A 23,533-nucleotide genomic window follows, 5' to 3' on the forward strand; every position below is an offset into this window, starting at 1 on the left:
TGATGAGATCCCAGCAACTGTTACCAGAGTAACAACACAATGTTAATTGGGTCTGTAGGGATGTGTGTACAGTGTATGTTCCTCAGCCAAGCCTTTACTGTAAGTACTGTCAGTTGTACAGATCGTTCCTGCACTATCCTCCCACAGGGGAGGACTCAACCGTCACAGGACAAAGTAAAGACGTCTGCTCAGATCAGTTAGGTTGATGAGGATGTAATGGTGCATTTCCAGTGCATACTGTACATAACAAAGCTTTTTACTTATGCTAGGAAAAAGGCTTCTGTAATTCATATTAATGCAATAGCATACATGTAATTCTGAATGACAAAAAGTACAAACCGACCTTAAAGGTATGGTAGGCAATTTTTTTGGAGAGGTTAGCAATAGCAAATCTAGCTTTGAAAGCATGAGATCCCACCTTCCCTTCAGAGCGTCTTCAAAGCCACGCCTCCATCAAAACACGTAAACGCACACAGCAGAGTTTGCAAAGCGTCACAAGACTAGCTACAGCGTTAAACTACCTCAGGTCTCAAAGCACATAACATTAATGAACATAAAGAGCACTGACCTGTACCACCTGACTGCTGCAGTTTCATTTAGGGGTTGATAGTGTTGCCATTAAAACGCACAAATTCGAGCATCACGTGAAGATACGTCACGGCGTGAGCTCTTGGCTGAATTAATAGAAGAAAAGATTTTTTACATTTTGAGTGTTTTGTATTTGTTATATTTTGAATTCATGTTTATAAAAAGATGCAGCAGAGCGTGATGTCATAGTACGACCGGTGCAGTGTCCAAAGAAATTTTGCATGCTTGAATCTAGTGTGACCACGGCTTAGCTGCATAGCATGAAGCGATTTGATGACGTGTGATGTCTGCGTGAGCATAGATTGACAGGCAGGACATTGTACCGGACCGAATGCAATGATGGGACGAACATTTTATGGTCCTACGGCCTCCACAGACGATATATATATATATAAATACATTAAGACCGATTCAACCAGCTTAACAAAAATGTTTCTGTGACAAATTGCCTTCCCTGCCTTCAAAACAAGAAACATTCAAATTACAGTCCCTTGTTTGTCCTGAGTAGTTAAACCTCCGCAGGTTCCTCACATTCTTTGGGTTTCTAGCATCTTCTGCATATTTAAACCCTTTTCAACAGTGACTGTAGGATTTTGAGATCCATCTTCTCGCATTGAGGGACTCATTCACAACTATTAGGTGAAGCTGAAAATATTCACTTGATGCAAATTTAAAGTTGTACATTTTCTTATTTCGTTTAAAGATGCCCTTTAGAAGCGAAGAGATATTTACATTTCCCCGAAGACTAAATAAGTGTAATTTACCCCTGTCATCCAACTCCAAAAGTTTACACCCCTTCATTATTACATTTTTAGAATATTATTACAAACCATTTAATATATTTTACATTTTCAGCAGCCATTACTCCAGTCTTCAGTGCCACATGATCCTTCAAAAATTTTGGTAAACCTAAAAAAAATGTTTTATGTAGAATTATGCAAAAGGGTCAAAGTTCATCCTCCAGGTGAAAATCGCAACTTGGATGCTTTAAGGTAGTTGACATTTGACACCCTGTCTAATCTGTTTCTTTGTGGTGCTTGCTCTCCAAGACTAAATTAACTCATCCCTTTCCATCCCTTCTTTCATGACGCATGGCCCAGTTACTGCAATTATTGCACTGGAATCAGCGGTCAGCTCAGGTCTCAGTCTTCATCGACATGACCATAGCAGCCCTTAACACACACAAGTTGCACTAACCCATTTACATCCCTTTATGCTTACATTGTTCCAGACTGATGATAAGCTTTCAGTTATCACACCAGAAAGCACCATTATGCTTTTAGTTTGATGTTTTTTTGTGCATCAGTCATCCATATTATCTGTAAAGCACCATTTTTACATCTCTGGCCATCTCTGATCTCTAATGACCTATTTCTGATCTGCTCTCAGAGAAGTGAATGAATGAAGGAAATAATCCAGCACTCTACTGCGATTTCTCTTATCCATCCAATCCCTTTTGTCTATATCAATCCTGAATATAGAAACAGTGCTCATAATCCAGCAATTACTTTAATAACTCATTATAATCTGTCATTTGTGGCTCTTTGAGCAGCAGAGTGAATGTAATCTGCACCTCGGTACATGTTTATGTGCATGTTTACGTGAAATAGAGAGCATGAGCGTCTGGTGATGTTCACTGTCTGACCCCTTGTCTTGTTTGCATGCCAAATAGTGTTGAAAATAATGATGGAACCTGATGGTCTTGGTTTGGTTCAGTAATGGTCTCTTGATTTGTTGCAGAGTTCAGATTGTGATTTGCATTCTGCAAATTAGTACAAGTCTATCAGATCTTTAAATAAAATATGTAGTATATTTAGAATATATAGATACTGACTGAGAATGTCTTTTATTTTGTTTGTTTGTCTGTGTCCGTTACTCAATACGATTAATTGCCCTTATAGGATCTACTGCTCTGATAGGTGTCCTGTTTTAACCTGGCCTTAACTGGTTTACTGTGCTAACCAACATAATCAAGGTTGCATAATGTCACTGACTTAGGTAATGCCACCCTCAGTCAGTTTTGTTTAGTTGCTTTTTGTATGCAACACTTCAGACATGCAAGTACATAATCTATGATAGATCTACTGCATGTGTATGAGCTCTAAATTACACCCGAAAACACTTGAGAATTATTACTTTAAAAAAATATGAGGTCAAGGAACCCCAACCATGATCATCCTCTTTCATCCCTTCCTGAAATATAAAGGTAGTTATATATTTTCATATATAAAGACTTTGTGAGAATGTATTAAGGGTAATGTTATAATAATGGAAAGTGGAAATGAATAATGTATTAAAGATAGGACATACAACACTTAAAAGGTAACACTGTTAATAGAATAGAATGATTGTGATTAATAGGCTAACTTAATCGGTAAATCAGTTGCTAATATTATCAAATTATGTAATATCTTAAGCTTACATTTTGGACAAAATACACAAATTTCCCTAAATTTCCCACGTTTCGAAGCGAGCATGGTTCACCCATCGGGCGGTATAAGGAAAGACCCGCTGAAGCTCACTGGGAGGGAGAAGTGACGTCAAGGAAATCCTCATTGCTACTGAGACCTTAATATAACCATGAACTGCTCTGAGAGCTCAAAGCACATTACTGCGCAAAATATAGCTAGACGGACAGGATTACCAGCCTGAGAAAAAAAAAAAAAAAAACAATCCTTATTCAGGTGCGCTTAATTGAAGACAACGAAGCCAAGAGCAATTAGATCTTCTTGCTAAGCAGGTTTCTGCTGGATGGGACTGAATCTATTATTGGAGCACAATTTTGCATCGTCCGTTCATTCTTTGCTTCAGTCACACTCAAAGAGAGAGCCGTCGTTTAACCAACCGAATTGCACACATGACCCTGCTGGCGAACATGCGGCGCCACAGCGTTCGCGTTCAGCATCACCTGCACCGGTGGAGCATCTGCGGGACGGACGGTGGGCAGCTGCTGAGTGATGCTTTCGCGCACCCCGACATCGGTATGTCCCGGTCCAGTTCCTGCTCGTCCGCCTCTTCAGACTCCGCTCTCTCGAACGAGTCTGCGACTCCAGCTTCGGTTGGACCCTTCACTGTTGTCCTGCTTGGAGACAACGGTGTCGGGAAGTCCGCGCTCGCCAGTATATTCGCTGGGGCGTCTGACAGCATGGGCAGCGAATGCGAGTTGTATGGAGGTATGTTGACAATTCACTTGACTTTTCTTTTATACTCCAACTGTTCACAGCGATATTAAGTCAATCGCAAAAAATCACAAAGTGGCACTGATACAATACAATACAATGTTTATTTATAAAGCACAATTTAAAAACAACCGAAGTTGACCAAAGTGCCAGAAGTAGCCTAGCCTACAAAAGAAAACCAAAAGTAAAAAAACAGAAAACAACATTTACAAACAATAAAAGACAAGCTGCAAAATAGGTGGAATTAACGCATGAAAGTAAAACCATGAAACAAGAAGTTTATAAAATAGTCTAGCCTATATTAAAGTAGCCTAATGCCAAAGAAAAAGTCTTAAGAGTAAAAATAGATAAAGTTGGGGCGACTATTCCATAGTTTATACCTTTCCACTTACAGTCTTAAAGGGACAGTTCAAACAAAAATTAAAAGTCTGTCATCATTTACTCACCCTCATGATGTTCCAAAAGCTGTATGAATTTATTTTGATGAATCTCAGTTACCAAACATGGGCCACATTGACTTCCATATTATGGAGAGAGAAAAAATGGAGGTTAATGGGGCCCATAAACTTTCTTTAAAATATCTTCATTTGTGTTCAACAGAAGAAAGAAATTCATAATACAGATTTTGGAACTTTAGGATGAGTAATTGATGACAGAGTTTTCATTTTTGGGTGAACTATCTTTTTAAGCCTATAGCGATTATATTTATAAAGATTGTAAATTATTTTTTTTCCATCATAATTGTATAATTAAACATTTAAGAAACATTAAAGGGTCATATTTTCAGATGTAAGAGTCAGGAATAATTCATTACAAAGTCGCAAGACAAACCTTAGATTGCACTGAAACCTTCAAATAAAGATTTGTTTATTGTCATTATAAGCTATAATTCATATACTTTCTTAAAGTAGGTCAGATTATAATTTAATGGCCAGTATTCATATAACCTTAGCTTGTTTCAACTCATTGTCCTTTTTTAATGTTGTTAGGTGAAGTATTTGAGCAGACAATTCCAGTAGACGGTGAGAGGGCCACCGTTACCCTTCTCGACATGTGGGATTCACAGGTAACACTTTTAGTTTGTCAGCAATTTATATTAATATAGGCTACTTGATGAGAGGTTCTGAGACATTCTACTTTTTGTGTCCGTCAGGATGAGGGCAGCTGGACGCAGGAGCGATGTTTGCAGACAGGAGATGCTTTCATTATAGTTTATGCCATAACAGATCGTTCAAGCTTCCTTCACGCATCAGAACTTCGTATTCAGCTCCGGCGGGAACGTGAAGCTGACCGCACTCCAATCATCCTGGTCGGAAATAAATGTGACCTGGTCCGCTGCCGAGAAGTGTCCATTAGTGGTAAGTATATAAAACTTTTAAATGCGGCTCTACTCCTCATCTTAAATAAAGTTACTTCAGTAGCATTAAAACCAGCCTATTTAATCTTCTTATGGGATTGTTAAAGTACTATTTGTTTTAGCTTACATCACTGAGAATGTTCATTTTATACTTGATTTCCACTCTTATTTTTCAGAGGGTCGTGCGTCTGCTGCTGTCTTTGACTGTAAGTTCATTGAGACGTCAGCAGCAATGCAACACAACGTCTGGCCGCTGTTTGAGGGCATCATCCGCCAGCTCCGTCTACGAAGAGACAGCTTGGAGACCCTCACCAGGCGCTGTTCTCTTCAAAAACGTCGGGAGAGTCTCCCAAAGAAAGCAAAGCGTTTCATTAACAGATTGGTTGCTAAGAAGAACAAGCAAGCAGCCTTCAAACTCAAGTCGAAATCATGTCATGACCTGATGAGTCTGTAGTGTGTGACTTCGAATTGCTCTGAATGTTTTAATTGTATTGAATGAAGTTTGGGTGCGAAGTATCTGATCAAGTGCTTGTTTTACTGTAAGTTGTTTTAAGAAAGCCATGTATGTCTATATTAGACTGTTCTAGAAGAGCAATGATTACAGGCTTCTCGCTCCCTCTGTGAAGGACAGAATGCTCTAGTGTTACCCATTTCTTTTCAAAATCCATGAAGTAGGCTACACATATGTTTTTGTGGGAGCCCCAACAAGTCAATACCAATCCTTTTATTTTTTTTTAATGATTTTCCTGATGGTTTGTTTTTGAATTGTAAGAACTCTTTGTTGTACCGTGTGTGTGTGTGTGTGTGTGTGTGTGTGTGTGTGTGTGTGCGTGCGTGTGAGTGTGCGTGTGTGTATAAAAACAAGTCTTTTCCAACTTTTGCTCAGTTTGAGTGTTAGCATCCAAAAAAAAAAAAATATTTAGTTTTTTTATGATAAATCAGAAATGCTTTAGTCTTTTTGAAAGTGCACACATCCAGAAAAGCTGAAAATACATTAACCTTGATGAAAATATAAACCAGCTGTTACTGTGGTGTGGTATTATGATACAGATGCTGTATTTGTCTTAAATGCATTGCATTTGGCTAAGGGGCTGTTTACTAAACACAGTTTAAAAAAATCTTTTTGGCCGTTAATTTACACGACACTGGCTTTTTGGGGGCCTGAAAATGCAAACTTTTGAAAACGGCTTTCAATGTTTTGAAAACTATACCATTTTCATGTAAACTTCTTTTTTTATAACGCAAATTTGTGAAAAGGGTGAAGTCATGCATATGTGGTCAGTCCAGGCGTGTAGTGACATCACTGACTACTGGCCTGACATGCATAATACAGCGTTTTTAGACATTTTCGTGGATACTTGTGAATGGGCCTCCTTTTGACAACATTGCCGTCTGTTTGTGAAAAATGCACAAAAAACGTTTAGGGTACATGTAAATCAAATTATCTCTAAAGAAATATGAATAATCAATCATAACTTGTTATAATATTACAATCAATTCACCTGCTCGTCCCATGAACACTCAGTGTTAATTGTTTATTTGTTCTAAGAAATGTTCATTTCCGGGGGAGGGAAATGTTTTTTTTTACTGTACAGTACTACTAAGAGCCCAAATCTAAATCGTAAAATAAACCTTGTTTCAAGCAGAGAATCAGAACCAAATACATAGTGTGCACATGTTTTATTAACTAAATCACAAACATAACTAAACTAAACACATATACATTATGATGCACAGGTAAAATGGCGTGTGACAGAATGAACCCGGAAACAGGAAATGGAACTATGGAAAAGATCCATTTATCTACCATCTGCTCATCATTTTCAGAGCACCTCATTAAATGTATACTTGCATGGCCTTTGCAGTGAAACATTTCGTGTAAAGTTCCTGAAAAAGGATTTTTGATGATCCCATGAGTCTCAATCGATTTCTTCATCGTTGACTGAAGAAATGGTGATGAACTTGCGTGGTTGGTTTGACTCTGTTCCCATGGCTGGAGTGCAGATTGTGGCTTGCCGGCCCTGGGCCGGAGAAGACATGCAGAGCAAACAGAAGAAGGGAGGAAGTCGGAAGAGTTGATGGTGGGAGTTGCGATTGACTTCTTCTGCATTGAATGAAGATGTTGTGCCAAACTCCTGAGGTTGTCCTTGATTCTGTTGTGACTGGGAGAGTCCTCTCTCTCCCGAATGAGCACATGGCTGTTTGTGAGTCAAGGCCTGCTGCCCTGGGGCCTGGCACCTGGTGCGGCCCCGCAGGACAGCAACCCGAACGTACAAGAGAAGGCCAAGAGACAGAAGGGCTTGTGTAGAGACCATTTAAAGAGAAAGGTCCCAGCTTTCAGGGTTGGCTCAACCAATAAGAAAGGGGGAATTTCCAAGCGGGAGATTCCTCTGTTGGGAGGATTTATTACTCTATCTCAAGTGTGGTCAGACATAAGCCCGGCCGTTTGTGTCCATTTATACTCAGATAGATATAACAAACACACACTGCATTCTAAAAGAAGGTGATGTAGACTAATGTGTGAGTCATTAAATGAGTATTAATTAGATAGGAGACACAATAGTGTGGGGTTACATTGACCATTAGTTGTATCATAAAATACATACTGTAGTATCAAAGACATAATAGTACACAAGACAGTAAATAATTCACACAGTGTCCTGGGGTGCATGTTCATAGATCAGTTCGTCCATAAATTGATGCAGGAAAGTCTTGTTTTAAGGGCTGTGGGTCTTTCCTATGGCCTCTTTTTCCACGTGACCACATTTTTAACAGCAATAAAACCAACTTATCTGATCCGATCTCATGGTAACCAAGACCCTTCTTGCCCTTGTTGGGGGGAAGGGACCATAGATCCCAGAGTGAGTTTTAAAGATTATTTGTTAAATATAACAAATGATTGTGTCTGATTTGTCTCAGTCGTTACATAAATGTACCCTATCAATCCTTTTTAAAGTGTCAATTAAGTGTGTTTTCAACCAACATACAATTAAAAATAGTCCAAAGTTTGAATATACATTGAAAGTCTGGGATTTAATATCTAATTTAATGCTGAAAATATATTAAAAATAAATGTATAAGTATTTTGACCAATTTAACACAAAGATACTATAGGTTACCAATCAAGTAAGAACATTTGTGACAATAGGTATTGTTAACATTTGATAACTACATGAACTAACAATGAAAAATACTTCTAAAGCATTTATTAATCTAAGTCATTGCAAGTGACTTGTAAAGTGAGATATAAAGATAATTCTCTCTATATAACGATAATTAACATGATTATGTGTACAGCACAGTCTTTTTATTACAGCTTCAGCCCTACTGAATATATGTGTGTATTACATTTCTTCAGAAACACTCCTCCTACTTCCCTTTCAAAGGTGAGAAGGGCAAATTAATGACACATTCAATGTGTGATCACTGCCGTGTGAACAATATTAAATAATTATGAATGCAGTGTATGTGTCAAAACTGTGTACGACTGAAGCTAGTTAGGCAGCTGTGTTGCCTGTGTATTTCTGTGTACTTGCTGTACACATTGAGTGAGGCAGGCTAGCAGATTGTCAGGTATTGCTCATTTTGAGGCCATTTCCTGTCAGATCTGTTAGGCAGCAGGTGGACTGTGTTACAGCAAACTTTAAAAACACCAACAGTGTTGCAATGTTATTGAAAAATGAAAAAGTTCACATCATCAGCAACAGGTTTCTCTGTTTTAGTACCGATGCCTGCAGTAAATATCTTCATCCCTAACCTTAATCTTTGCCCTCGTCCTTCTCTCCATTTTGCTGTTACGGCTGCATAATAATTAGTCAGTGGAAAAGCATGGGAACTTCTCGAGTAACTGCCACTCAAGGTGCCTTTAGCCATATACATTTACATGTAAAGAATCACTTTTACAGGAAGTCATTACAATAGATTTCACAGAAGCTAATGTCTTACAGTATTATTTTGCTTTCATTTATATTATATAGGCCTAAGTGTTGCTGAGAAAAAGTGAGCTGTCACTTAATCATATTGTTTCAAATCATTCTAAATCATCAAATTATTTTTTTATTTCTGTGGAACACAAAATAAAATATATTTTATGTGTATTATATTTTGTGTTCCACAGAAGAAAGCAAGCCATAGGTTTGGAACGACATGGGGGTGAGAAAAAGAAGTTTTATTTTTAGGTGAACTATTCCTTTAAGTGTCATTGATGAATACTAATAGAAGTTCTTGCAAATGTTTTCATTTTCAGTATCAGAAGAACTGAGACTCAAACATGGAGAACAACCAAGCCAGAGTCCGTCAAAAGATCAAGGACCAAAGATTGCAGCCCTGTATTACTCAAGATTGTGAACATACAGCTGTGAAGAAGGTGACCTTTACGCTGTCTGTAAATGTACAGTGATTTTCATCTGTCACAGCTTGTTCTCAGAGATGTTTTCTCTTTTTGTTTAAGATTGATTTGTTCAGAATTTTGCTTTGTCCCCTGTGTTCTAATCATCTTGCATAGAAAATATTAAAGTACAGAGGAAGTCACATGGACGAGATTGTGGATGAGTGCTTGTTGTGTGTCCTTTTAAGTCGGCATGAAGTTGGATAGTCTTTTCTTCTCTATTGTGACGTATATCCCAAGTGAAACGGCTTCTTGAAAAAGAAAAAACGTTGGACGGGATTTTGTCCATCTGCATTTGATTGGGTGCTATTGCTGTGATCTCATATGAGTGACAGGATGTCCCGCCCTCGCACCAGTAAACACGCCATCAGAGAAGAGAAAGTGTCACTGCAAGTGGGAGGGCACGTCATTTGAAGGCACATGGGTTCAAATAAAAGTGAATGGATGAGTCATTTATAATAAATACTGCAATATTCCATAAAAATATGGTGACTTTAATTAAATGCTTGATGTTTACACATTAACATTGCTATACCCCAAATGGTGCCATAAAATACACTACATTTACAGTCCACTCCCCTTCATGGTGAATCAGTAGATAATGATTAGCCTCAATAAAGTAGAGTTAAACTTTGACTTGAGCAGGAAACTCTGCAAGACTGAAACCTCAGTCTTTTGAGAAGAGAGGAGCTCTGCTGAGAGGTCTGTGTGTCTTATCCTTTCTTTTATTTCTTCTTAGTTGTCTTTTTAGTTTAGGCTGATTATAAAAGTATACATTTTTAGTTACCAATACGTAATTTGCCTTGCGACGATGCTTCCGCTGCCTACAACCGGCTGTGATCTTGTTTGACTTTGCTCAGTGCTTTCAGAAGGGTGTAGACCAGTGGAAGGGCATTTAAAGATTATCGCAACTTGCTGTAGCATTGTAGAATTGCATTCTGGGTGCGAACGTATGCATGAGCATATTTTCTAGAGATACAAGTGGGCCTTTGATATTCTTTGATCTCATATACTGTTAGAATGTCATCAGAGGTCACAAGCTTTGGCTGGAAGGCAAGGCCTCTTGTTCTCATACCTCGATACTAAAAACGTTACTTTTGTTTATATCTATCTAACCTCACGCTAATGGATAAATACATTGTTATATGTTGTTTGAATCGACTGGTTTCGGTTTAAAACACTTTCAGTTTGAAAATGTTCCCATTTGCGTTACTCTCATTCTTACAGCTGCTTCTTTGAGCTGGTATTTATAACATAGAGCATGAGTATTGATTTCAGCTTGTGCATCAGAATGTCTTGATTCCTTATGTAGACATAAGATATAAGGAAACAATCGGTTTAAGCAAAAGTAGCTTATCAGAGGTCACATTAACTTCAATGTCACCTTGTGTCACATCTGTCTCAAGGCGTGTCTGTCTTTCACAATAGATCCGACAGATACAAGTGAAATAAAAATCCAGTATCAGTAAAGCACTAAACCTTACAGCTTATTTCAATAGAATATTTCAGTACAGACCAGCCGACACAGCTTAATCTACTCTTGGATGGACTCAAACTGCAACTAAAACAATCAGATTTATCTAGAGATGTTTATCTGTTCACACACATTGTGTGTGATCAGATAAACATTTCTAGATAATTCTGTTTACTGTTTATCTAGATAAACACGCCTGTTCACAACTTCCTGTATTAATTTGTGGTCTGCAACTTACTTTCATTTACCACGTGTCTAATAATCATTAATATTGTTCTAACATTTTTCAAAGTTTCAGTGAACTCAACATTTTGAGGCAACCAGATTACTTTCAACAATTTTGTTTTCCACTGATATGTTAAATTGAGAAACCAATAAATTGAGAAACTAATCATCTTCATAAAGTTTTCATGTAATTTGAGAATCAACTGACAATCTGTTTCTTTGAAACTGAGAAATTAACCTGAAAATGCACTGTTGTTTCATCATGTAATGCAATTGGTAGGAAATCAGACAAAGAAAGAAGAAACATGTCCACGTGTACATAATTATTTAATGGAGAATTTGTTTAAAAGGCTTTGTAATATGACTGTCAGCAGCACAGACATTGTTAAATGTAATAAACTGTGATGCAGCAGTGACACACACTTAGTCAGTGCGTCTGGCACAGGACGCCACCCACACTAGAATGCCAAGTGCCCTTTAAATAACCTTTTTATGGGCTGCGATTCATGAACACACACACACACACACACACACACACACACACACAATCCCCGATTTGTATGTATATGAGACACACTGACAAAATATACACAAATTTGTTTCATAATAGAGGGAAATAAATAGGAAATTCCAGTATACACACCTATAAAAGCCATCTTTTTAATACGCTGAAATAATCGTGGTGTTTTAAAATATTACTCAGGACTTCTGGTTGAATAGTACTTTTCGCTGATAATCATTGACTGAAGTTTAACATTAAATAAGCAGATGGTTCTATTTCCTCATGACTGGGCAAATGGTAATTACCATTTTTGACACCTTGTGTCTCCAAAGTATTCTTTAACATTGCTGTTTGCACAGCATGAGCCATTATGTTAGGGAATGGCCATCTGATAAAGTTATTTGACAAACAAATGTCACTGCTATAAATGATAATTGCTTTTGTAGTAACTAGTAAAGGTGTTTTAAAGGCAATGTTTTCATATCTTTTCCATCAGATTTTGTTGCTCGGGACGATGAGAGGTGCACGTTTGCTACACTTGACCCTTCTCGTCAGCATTGTAAGTGTGTGTGCGAGTAGGATTTTAACTTGGTGACCTTGTAGTCTCCTTACAATCTTTCATTCTGTCCATAAATGAGTAACTGTGCTGAAGTCCATTTTTCCCGTGCACACTCCATTAATCAAAGACTTAACACACAGACATAATCTGGATTCATTCAGCCAGTGGAAAATGATTTGTTCTACATCAATAATAATCAACAAAAATGGGCAAATATTCAGCGACCTTCACATCACAGATACATTTAATGGATTATTTACTGCATAGGTTGCAGTAAGACAATATAGTAGCTTTATTCAGTAATGTATTAAGAAGTGTAGGGTGTTTGCAAGGAAATGTAATTTTGAGAAACAATACTGGCCACTAATGTTGTTCATGACTGTCTAGATTGATAACTGATAACATATGGTGTGGTTGACTATATTGGTGATTTTGCAACCAGTCAAATTCTCACATTATTCTTTTTTTCCTCTCTCAGGCTCATGGGATAGGTCTGGAGGACAAAACGGGGCCATTAGATCATAAAGTTTTAGATGTGCCAGAGGGTACACCTGTGCCTTATCCCATTTACCAGGTACTGTAGGCTGAGTTCTTGTGTTTGAATGGTTAGTTGTCTCTACAAGACATTTTTAGCAGAACCTGTATGGTTTCTATCGTCAGTAATATTTTTGAATGTTTTCATTGAAAATATTCTAGAAATCTGTTCTTTGTTCAGTTTACATCTGCGTCGGAAGGTGTCTCTTCATATCACGTAAGTGGAGAGACTGAAGGAAAGATCAGTATCTCTTCGGATGGCTGGCTATACCTGGAGCGTCCTCTGGAATGGAGCCCTGAGAAAAACCACCATCTAGATGTAATTATTATTGCAGTGTGATGTATTACACATAACATGCAAGCACCTGGATCTGTAAATAGACACAAAATGCCTACGTTGTTTGTTTCTAGTATGCACATAACACATTGTTGATGTATAACACATCCATGGATTATTTTTTAGCAACAGGGTTTTGGGGTGAAATATATGTATAAGGAAGTTCTATACTTTAGGTCCTTAAACTGGTCACCATTTTTTCCCCACCATTTTTAATCCACGCATTACCTTGACTAGTTCATTTTAAATGGTTTTGTGGAGTGAAAATTAATTTGTAAAAGTGCAGTATATTCCTTTGTAGTCTTTCAGTTAATATGGGGTCATAAAACCACATAATCATGATATAAAATTATTTTTAATAATAATAAAAAATTATATATATAACATTTTTAAAAGTTTTAAATTGTGTAGCACGTCACACCGCAAGACACATAAAGTATGTTGACCTGTTAATATTAATTCCAATAAAAACAATTCTAAACATGTGTTTCTCTTCAGATTGAAGCACGTTCAGCAGATGGTGAAACTGTTGATGGGCCTTACTCTGTTGTTTTGCAAGTTGTGGATATCAACAACAATGTCCCTGTCTTTAGTGAGAGTCAGTTCAGTGGCAGGGTTAGAGAGCATTCGCCTGCAGGTGAGAAACACACACATTATCATTGGATGCTGAAACTGGCTGATTCTCTAAACTGTTACAATTTAAACACGTTCTATGAACCTACTTTTCATTGTACTTTTAATCTTGTGTGCGTGCAGGATTTGTGTTCACGCAGGTGTTTGCATCAGATGCGGATGATCCCAACACAGTAAACGCTCAACTGAAATTCAGCATTGCGAACCAAACCCCCAATCCCGGACACATGTTTTACTTTGGCATAAACCCAGACAATGGAGAGATCTTTATAACAGAACAAGGTACATCAAAATACATGAAACACTCGAATGTGCATTTGTATTGAGTGGTTTTTCGTTGAATGCCAAACTGTTTTTCATATATTGCTGTTGTATTCCAGGAGCAGCGTCTCTGAAGGCCAGGCCCGCCGTAAAATACAGCCGCGGGGAGGTCCATGGCAGTCCTGATGTCCTGAGGAAGAAGTTTGAGGACTACTGCACTCCAAAGAACAACATACCACTAGAGAACAACCCCTTTTACACATGCGTCGAGCGTGTTGGTGAGAACACACAGAAACACACACAATGATCAAGCTATGTAACAGATTTGTGTTCACAGAATTATTTGAAAAAACAGTTTAAGTTGTGCATATAATCATGCCAGACTCAGAGAATCATTTACTAGCATTTGAATAAGACATAACTTTCAGTAAGAATGTATAAATGGACCAACTGAAAACAGTATTTGAGTCTCTTTCCTCTGTTTGGAGAGAACCCCTGAATTTGATAGCACGTACATCACGGAGACGTCTATTTGATGTCTGCATTTACATCTGCAATACGTCTCTAAATGTTTCCTATCAGATGTTAAAGACATTTAGAAAATGTCTTTAAGATGTTTATTATTTAAAATATATGTAAAACTGCTTTTTAAAGACGCTTATCATTATCAGATGTTTGTACACAACAGGTGTTTTTCAGATTAAGAGCTCTTTAGCAGACATCTTAGAGGCGTACCTAAGGCGCGTTTCCATTACAGATTTGCGCAAAACTTTTGCATTTTTTTCTAAATGTCGACAACAAACTATTGCGAAATGACCCCATTTCCATTAACCGATGTAATGCGACTAAAACATATTTTTTTCCTCTCGCGATAAGTCATTACAAAAATCATGCTAACGGACAGTGGTAGGTTTATGTATATCCCAGCCACTGCACTGGCCATTATTATTAAACGAAGGAGACGTAGGCGCGTGTTATTCAAGCATTAATGGCAAGGAAAGACCCTTTACTTGTGAGCGGCACATGAGGTGTTTCTGGTTATTTCTCCCTCATATCTGCTTCGAGGTCTTGGTTGTGGCATTTCTTTGAGGTTTAGAATCCAGTATTCCTGTAATTCTTTTGTCTTTTATGAATTTAATAAAGAACTCTGTCTCTTATTCTGTCCAAACACACCGCGTCATCTATGTCAAGTTACCTGTAAATGCGCAAAAACTGTTTCCATTGCAGTTTTGCGAAATATTTCTTTTTCGAATTACCTGAAAAACCACCTCATACGAGCGTAAAAACTCTTTTGCGATATATGGGAGTTTTTGCGAAATTTACTTGTTTCCATTGGGCATATTTTCAATTCGCAATTTCAATTTGAGCAATTTGATAGGGGTAATGGAAACGCACGCGGCTTGGGACACGTCATTCAGAATGAGGTTGAAATGAAGAGAGCTGATTACAGTACTCTCACATACTCAGTCAGATTAAACTGGTGTGTTAATGTCAGTGGATGACCACTTCGCTCTGGTGTGTGACGTGCTGTAAAGAAGAACGCAGTCATTAATTGAGCTCAAGCAGTTCAGTCCCTCATCAGTGCAGATTACCGGTACAACAGTCTCAGAAATGAGGCAGGATTTGACCCAGATTTCTTCACCATTCAAGATACACATTACCAACTCAAACCAATGAACATCATGCTACTAACAACTTTAAGTCCTTCGTAGCTACTCTTGGAACGTTTATCTTTCGATATTATTTGATCATCCTCCATGGTGCGCTCGCTCTAATGTTTACCTACAATATCATGCTGTTGCAAACTCTTGCATCTCCAAGATAACATACATCGTAATCTTAATTTAGTCACACCACAGTGTAAAAAGAATGGCATTGTTATTGCAAAATGGTAAAAGAGAGGCTTAAACAGTTGCTGTTTAACAGTTGCCAGCCCCCCCCCCCCCCCCCCCCCCTTAGAATGCCACTCAGCCAATCAAATTCAGTGTAAGTTGAATAATCAATAATAATGAATGATTGTTTATTTTGTATGAGCAGAAAGAAGACAAGTGAATCTTCTGATGGATCCAGACTATGTACTGGTTGTTCGTGCAGAAGATTTGGGAGATCCAAATGCTTTGAGCAGCACGACACGAGTCAACATAGCTATCCTTCAAAACCTCTGGGTCAGCAATGTACCAATTGCCATTAGAGAAAATTTAGAAGAGGAATACCCTATGTATCTTGCCACAGTAAGTCTGGATCTAAAAACAACGTTTTGTTATGGTAGGCAGCGCCTATACTTTAGATTTAAAAAATACACTTAGATTTAAAAAAATATATATAATTGTATTTTATTGAAGTGTGAGTATTGAAATATGTGTTTTAATAGGTGCGCAGCAATGATCCCACCGCACTCTACAGGCTGGTACAGAAAGAAAGACTTACCTTCCCCTTCACCATCAATCGAGATGGAGAGATCTACGTTACAGGTCCTCTGGACAGAGAAGAGACAAATATGGTAAATAGAAATGCAAGAGAAATTGAATCGAAATAGAGAAATAGTAAAATACCAGTTTGTAGACTACATCAGGGGTCTACAACCTATTTCACTCCCTGTTAATTATTGTATAAAACCGAGTGTTGCATTTTAAGCCTGACCTTTAATAACAGTTATGTGTGTGTGTGTGTTTAGTACATATTGGTGGCCATAGCGGAAGATGAACATGGCGTTGAGCTGGAAAAACCCTTGGAGATTGTTGTGCAGGTGGAGGATGTGAATGATAACCCTCCTGTGTGTCATGAAGGTGCAGTCTTTGAAGTGCAGGAGAATGAGCCCTTAGGTAATAAACTGAGAGTGTTTATATACACATTGCATCAATTCAAATCAGGCGCATGTGACATGACCAAAAAGCGTGAGACTAATAGTGAAAAGGCTTCTATATATTTATATGAAATAGTAATAAAAACATTTGGGGGAAATTTTTTAATTCTTAACTTAGTTTTTGTTTTGTCCTCATTTTCAAAATTCAAATGTCTAGAGAAAGTACAGAATCTCAAACATTTATTAATTTTACATCATAATGTTTGTTTAAAATGTTTTTAAACTATTTACAGGTTTTAATTAGGTTTTGAATCCCAGATTTTCAATGTGGTCTCAGACTGGATGATCATTCTTTAATGATTAACTTTGCCATTTTTCTTCAATGACATTTTTTTTATGATATGCATGTCTTTAGGTAATACGATTGGTGTTCTGCCTGCTCATGATAGTGATGAAGAGAACACACTGAACTCACTCCTAACCTACACACTCCTGAGCCAGACACCTACCCTGCCGTCTGAACAAATGTTCTCCGTCGACCAATTAACTGGTGAAATCAAAGTAGCCAATCAAAACTTTCAAAGGAAAAAGGTGTCTCAGTATGAGCTCACCTTTAACGTGACTGATCGAAGTAAGTGCAAACTGAACTCAAATGAACTGAAAATGAACATTTATGAAGAAGAATGTGCATCCTAACTTTTGCACTTTTTTGTAGTTTACAGCGCGGAATGCAAAGTGATCATCACGGTCATCGACATCAATAATGAAATCCCTGTCTTCGAGAAAAAAGATGTATATATATTTTTTGTTTTACTACTAAAATACTTCAATTATATTCTCTCTTCCTATGGATTATTGAATAATGAATCTCTCCTGTAATTTACTCTTCCCTTGTTGATACGTTTCCCCTGTTGCAGTATGGGACCTACAGTGTTCCTGAACTGGCTGAAGTGGGCACCACTTTGCTCATTATCAAAGCCACAGATGCAGATGACCCAGGAACAGGAAGCTCTAGGGTGGAGTATCATATCTCCGCTGGAGACCCACATAACCTCCTCGCCATTGAAGTTGATGAAGCCACGGGAGCGGGCAGAGTCTACATCGCTCGGGTAACAAGATGACTCATATTGCAAAAACTTTGTACATTTCTGCTTTTTGTCCCCTTTACATTTCTTTGTTTTCATATTCTCGATTTTCAGCCACTGGATTATGAGCTCCAGAGCGTCTACAGCCTTCAGATTGATGCCCGTAATCCCGAGCCCCTGATCAAAGGATTGGAATATGATGAAAATGCCACAGCAGTTGTTGTCATTCACCTAGTGGACATAGACGAGCCTCCAGAATTTGATGTGGACACTCTTGAAGTCAATGTCCCAGAAAACATCACGATTGGAACCGTAATAATGAAAGCTGAAGCCAAGGATCCAGAGGGAAAGACTATCAAGTAATGCTTTGTTTTGTGTCTCATAACCAGATCATATATGAGATTGTTTGTTCGCAGTGCTTCTCAACATTATCGGAGAGAGAGTTCTGTTCCAGCAGTTGTGTTATTTATAACTCATTCTAAACTGTTAAAATATTTACAAACTTACAAAAGCAAGAGATCTGAACAACACATATAATTCCAAGCCTAGTGGTGGAGCAATAATATCTGAAAAGAAAGAATTAATAAATCTGTCTATGCTGGTAAAAGTTTATGCAAATTTACCTTGGTTACTTAGAACTGGATATTTGAATTTAAAGGTCCTGGTCCTGGTCTTTTGCTCTAGATAAAAAAAAAACTTTGTCACTTTTATTGGTAGTTTGACATACAATTGAGATACAAATGTCAAAGAGCACATTTAATTGGATAATTATATTCCAAATTATTGGTATTTTACTACATTTTTATTCAGAAGTTTGTGTAGAACTTGTTCTCCAGCATGATTTGAGATAATCCTAAAAAGTATCTTGTGCTTCAATGGAAGATCATCTGACATTTTGTTCACATGATCAATGTCACAACTTTTGCATATTTAATTAGTGGCCAAGAAATAGTGCGTAATCTTAAATGTTTCTTCTTTTTGCATCAATATATATTTTTTTTTAAAGTCTTTAGTTTGTTTATTCAGTGGTCTGAGACTCGTGGTCACCTCCACTCCATGTTATTTCAAATAGCTCTCTGGGAGCAAATAACTCTTGTATGATACCTCTTGTTAGTAATTTGTTTAAATGCTTTATGTAATTCCTGCTTTTAAATGTTCTGTTTGTCAGGTTTAAGATTGAAGGAGATGAACATAATTGGTTTGAGCTGGACGCTGACTCCGGTGAGCTGAAGACTAAAGCTGCTCTGGACAGAGAGACGTTGGAGCAGATCACTCTCACAGTCATCGCTTATGAGACAGGTGAGAACACACCAGAGAGAGCACTGATGCATCATGTCTCACCAGGCCAGTGACATTTGCTAAATATTACAATCTATTTCGCTTTTTTTCAGAGGGAGACAAGCAGGAGGGTGAGATGAAGGTGAATATTCATCTGCAGGATGTGAACGACAACTACCCCAAACTTCAGTGGAAACAGAACTTCATCTGCATGCAGGACATGGCCCCCTTAACACTCACTGCTGTAGATAAGGATAGCGACCCCTATGGAGAGCCTTTCACCTTCTCAATTAACCGCAAGTCACCAAACTTTGAGATCAAAACTGTGGATGGTGAGCAGACTTTTAGTTTAACCCTAACGCTAAAAACAAGAAGCTAATGCACTTTTAACACTGTGGTCATCATCATTCTAAACCCTGCTTTTAACCCTGGGTTAAGGGACGTTTCACAATTTTAAATTAGAAGCAGGGTTAGCAACGCTTTTTACCCAGGGTTTTGAAACCCTGGTCTGGAGAAGGGTTAGCCGCACTGTGGTACCAAATGTGTACAGTGAGAAACAAAGCTGTGTTCGAATGTTACGCCTATGCTTAGCAACCAGCAGCCATCGCATGCCTCATATTCACCTGCTTTGGACAGGCAACCAAAGTTTATACAGTTGTATAAACAGTAGGCTATATTTCAGCGTTTGAGTGGAAAAATGTCAAATGGTCGCAGAAAACGCGGCGACTGAAGAAGAGAACGTTTCATTCTTACATTTATAGTTTGAAAAGTCCATTCAGTATGAACTTCAGAGTTCAGTCAGCGATATATAATATGAGGATGCGCAATGCAAGAGCCGCGTACTGCGTTCATCCAATCAATAAAACTGACACTGCGAATATGTTGAACAAGGATGTTAACCCAAGGTTTAGGAATGTACAGTGTGAAACATTAGCTTATAAATCCCCATGATTAATTGCTAACCCCCATTAATTGTTAAATTAGTTGCAATGTGAAACGTGAAGCAAGATAACCCAGGATTCTGTTTACCCAGGGATTAGAATGACCCAGCGTTCACTATTTTAAGTGTGAAAAGCCCTCCTGTATGACTCCTGTATTTCATTGATTTACTGCTGTAAATGTGTAAAAATGTTCGGACGCCTGCAGGAACCTCAGCGAAGCTGATTCTGAAGAAGAAGCCCTCAAGTGAACAGAACGTCAGCATTCCCATCAACATCAAAGACAATGCTGGGATGGGTATCACTCAAAAGTTTGATGGTAAACTTATTTTTTCTCTCTGTATTTCATAAATAACATTCAATTCACTCATAGGCTCGCACTTTAGCATGATATGACATCTAAGCTGATATTTGTTTCTCTTAGTGCGTATATGTAACTGCACTAAATTGGGCTACTGTTACATGGAGCCAGAAGCTCACAGCTGGAAGATGAGCATGGGCAGCACCATCGGCTTACTGGGAGGAATATTCGGCTTTATCGGTAAGACTGATTTGTTGGAACTAATTTTGCTCTGCTAATATTTAAACATAAAAAGAAGCAAATTGAGTTTGATTTTTCTTCTTCTTCCAGTTCTGTCTATGGTCATTGTTGTGTACCGAATCAAGAAGAAGGATCAGACGAGAGCAGCAGATGGTGGAGAGACTAAAGTAATGCTCTAGAGTCGAGACGACATGCCAACTACAAACATTCTTCAGTATGCAACCCAAGCAAACTGACATCCATGACCCTCAACACACACACACCTTTATTTTGAATGATAAGTGGTTTATTATCATTAAATATGCATGTTCAAGATTTACATCGTCTGACAGTTTTAACAGTAACTTATTTGCCATGTGGCCTGGCAGTTTTATTAATTATTTTATATTTAAAAGCTCTAAATATTTGACCTAAACTTAGATATTTTATTTCTTCCCCCTTTATATAGTAGATATATATTTTCCCCTAGTGTTTAAAGGGAACACAAAACCAGGTGCATTCTGGGAATTTGTGGTATATTTTTGGTACAGTAGAGTACTGTACATGAGTATATGTTGTCATATTTCATATGGATTAAACCTATAAAAAACAAATTCTTATATTTATTCCCCATTATTCAAGAATCAGCTAAAATGTGTTAAAATCTTTCCAAGATATTTTTGTTTTTGACTTTTCTTCTAAAGCATGTTTTTGTGCAGGACCAAAGGTCAGGTTCTGCAGTCTAATTCCATTATTGAAGAAGGTATAAAAATCACAGAATGGCAACATTTTAGCTTGTTTGCATATTTGACTGAAAAACCGAAATTGTTCATTCTGTAAATAAAGTAATACTTTGATCTTATGGTAAAATGTTTTTTTTAACCCCTTATTTTGGCATCGACATTAGACATTACATATTTAAAACAGTAATATCCTATACTAAACCTAAACTAATCTTGACAAACTATATATTATTTGAAAGCTTACAATCTCTAGTTTACATAGCCTTTGGTAATAGATTTTCAAAATAAATTACAGAGGAGCCGTAATTTATCAATTTGTGACAAGAATATTTTCATACTCCTAAGGCGTGTTCAGATCTTTATTTTGAAATAGTGATGAACATGAAAAATCATGAAAGAATGGTAGAAACCTCAGTTTGTTTTCATGCCAAGAGTTCAAAAGATAGCATCCATTCAATTCTTTTAGAAAAAAAGGTCTGAAAATCTTTTGAATATAAAGAAAAAAATAATAGATTCACCAATCTTACATCTATATTCCAAAGCATTCTTGAATTACAACCATTTAAATTCGGAATGTGCATTTTCATGTCTATTAAAAAAAGGGGGTGCCGCTTAAGGGGTTAATATAAATCCAAAATTGTCCCATATTTAAACATGTTAACATGTACAGTAGATTATATTAAAGCAATAGTAATATAAAACCAAACATTGACAAGATAATGCAAGATATAGCTTTTAAGCATAAAGGATATTTTATTCTTCAAGAGTAAATAATTGTAATGAGTAAAGTCTTAGCGTCTAAGTTCAAATCTTATATAATTCTTATGTAATTGTATGTCCTGTGTTTCTATAAGGTTTTATCATACATCGCAGGTCTTGGAAAAGACAGATGTTACTGTCAAAAAGATATTGTAACATACCAGCGACAAATCAAACAAACCAGAGATGCCTAAAACTCACTCTCGTAAATTCTCGGCCAGTATTACTAGTCTGTATCTCTTCATGCTGATCTATCACTTTCATATGTGTCCATCTCTTAGCAATGTTCCATAACAAACACAAAAACAAAAGAAAATGAACTCACTGAGATAGTTTGAGTGAGGGGTCGGACTCGGAGGAGTGTGTCAGGCAGTAGCCTAATAGTATAAAACATGGTTATACCTTATGTTTGATATTAGCCAGAGCTCATCCGGTGGGGGTTCTGTGTCCATTTTTGGACTCAGACACACACAGAGCTACTTGTCTTCCTGCACTCTAGTGTCATGGGTGACAACCAGTGAAGAGATGGGAGAGTTGTGTGTTTACATTATCAACTTGGGGAATGGGGAAAACACATGATTAAAAGATCATTTAAACTACTTTTCTAAGCGTTAGGACTCAATACAAAGAGTGTTAAGAGTGCAGTTAACCTGTACTTCAATCACCAACAATCTGAAGTAAAAAACCTGTATTTCTATTCCTCAGGAAGCCAAAATCAGTTTTAATTTGAGATCTTTATGTATACGTGTCCAGATACTATATGAAAAACGGACGTTTAGGGGGTTTGTTGCCTGAATGGACATTTTAAACAGGCTCAGTTTAAAGGGCCTTAGGGCTCTTTTGCAATACTTGATTTTGATTGGTCACTCGCTGCATTATTCAGCAGTATTCGCCGTTGACCGTGGCAACATTAGTCCGCTCATCCTGAACCTGTTACTCTCCTCGTGATATCACACAACGAGCTCAGCTGACTCGCACTTTATCATTTCCAACGTAATAACTGGCGCCATTTTGCGTCATCTTAGTTGTCGACTGTAGTGAAAATCACCCTCAGAGGAAGTTGGTTTGGTCTTTTTTTTAAATGTTCCGCTATTTTCTCTTAGCGGAAGCGTTAAGATAATATACAGGCAATATAAACTCATATCAATATTTAATGGCCACGTTTTTATTTATTTGTGGAGTAGCCCTGAGCGGGATAATAGGGGAGAGCGAGGCACAACCAAGAGAGTGATAAAGAAAAAAATGCTCCAAAATGTAAAAATCTTTGGAAGATATCACTGAACATTTATTTAAAAATAACAAGTACATATTTGTATTTATTTAAAATGAAACAAATCTGCTAGACTATCTAGACTAGACTAAGATCTCCAC

At 37.5% G+C, this 23,533-nt stretch overlaps 2 protein-coding genes across 3 annotated transcripts; both read left to right on the plus strand.

The window, feature by feature from the left end:
- Window positions 1-3,115: 3,115 nt before the first annotated feature.
- On the plus strand, window positions 3,116-6,991 carry gem (GTP binding protein overexpressed in skeletal muscle). Its single transcript, XM_079625489.1, has 4 exons — window positions 3,116-3,761; window positions 4,757-4,833; window positions 4,921-5,125; window positions 5,301-6,991. Exons 1-4 carry the CDS (start codon window positions 3,446-3,448, stop codon window positions 5,576-5,578), a joined length of 876 nt encoding a protein of 291 aa, XP_079481615.1. The 5' UTR covers window positions 3,116-3,445; the 3' UTR covers window positions 5,579-6,991.
- Window positions 6,992-9,312: 2,321 nt separating this feature from the next.
- Window positions 9,313-21,526, plus strand: cdh17 (cadherin 17, LI cadherin (liver-intestine)). Of its 2 annotated transcripts, none has more exons than XM_079625791.1 (19): window positions 9,313-9,490; window positions 12,209-12,271; window positions 12,750-12,845; window positions 12,987-13,124; window positions 13,641-13,779; window positions 13,899-14,057; window positions 14,156-14,314; window positions 16,074-16,267; window positions 16,408-16,536; window positions 16,711-16,858; window positions 17,255-17,470; window positions 17,555-17,631; window positions 17,757-17,948; window positions 18,039-18,283; window positions 19,093-19,223; window positions 19,316-19,534; window positions 20,349-20,459; window positions 20,565-20,681; window positions 20,772-21,526. In XM_079625791.1, exons 1-19 carry the CDS (start codon window positions 9,395-9,397, stop codon window positions 20,858-20,860), a joined length of 2,718 nt encoding a protein of 905 aa, XP_079481917.1. In that variant the 5' UTR covers window positions 9,313-9,394; the 3' UTR covers window positions 20,861-21,526. The 2 variants fall into 2 exon arrangements, with proteins under 2 accessions (XP_079481917.1, XP_079481918.1); XM_079625792.1 differs by lacking the exon at window positions 9,313-9,490 and adding an exon at window positions 10,156-10,213.
- The last annotated feature ends 2,007 nt before the right edge of the window (window positions 21,527-23,533 follow it).

The sequence above is a fragment of the Phoxinus phoxinus genome (genome assembly GCF_949152265.1).
Source record: "Phoxinus phoxinus genome assembly, chromosome: 10".
NCBI classification, from domain to species: Eukaryota; Metazoa; Chordata; class Actinopteri; order Cypriniformes; family Leuciscidae; genus Phoxinus; species Phoxinus phoxinus.

Bases quoted from the DNA above. Each gene is read 5' to 3' on its own strand.
- gem (XM_079625489.1), top strand. From the start codon at position 3,446: ATGACCCTGCTGGCGAACATGCGGCGCCACAGCGTTCGCGTTCAGCAT. The intron at 3,762-4,756 runs GTATGTTGACAA...TAATGTTGTTAG, and splicing joins CGAATGCGAGTTGTATGGAG to GTGAAGTATTTGAGCAGACA. The intron at 5,126-5,300 runs GTAAGTATATAA...CTTATTTTTCAG, and splicing joins CCGAGAAGTGTCCATTAGTG to AGGGTCGTGCGTCTGCTGCT.
- cdh17 (XM_079625791.1), top strand. From the start codon at position 9,395: ATGGAGAACAACCAAGCCAGAGTCCGTCAAAAGATCAAGGACCAAAGA. The intron at 14,315-16,073 runs GTGAGAACACAC...TTGTATGAGCAG, and splicing joins CACATGCGTCGAGCGTGTTG to AAAGAAGACAAGTGAATCTT. The intron at 19,535-20,348 runs GTGAGCAGACTT...GGACGCCTGCAG, and splicing joins TGAGATCAAAACTGTGGATG to GAACCTCAGCGAAGCTGATT.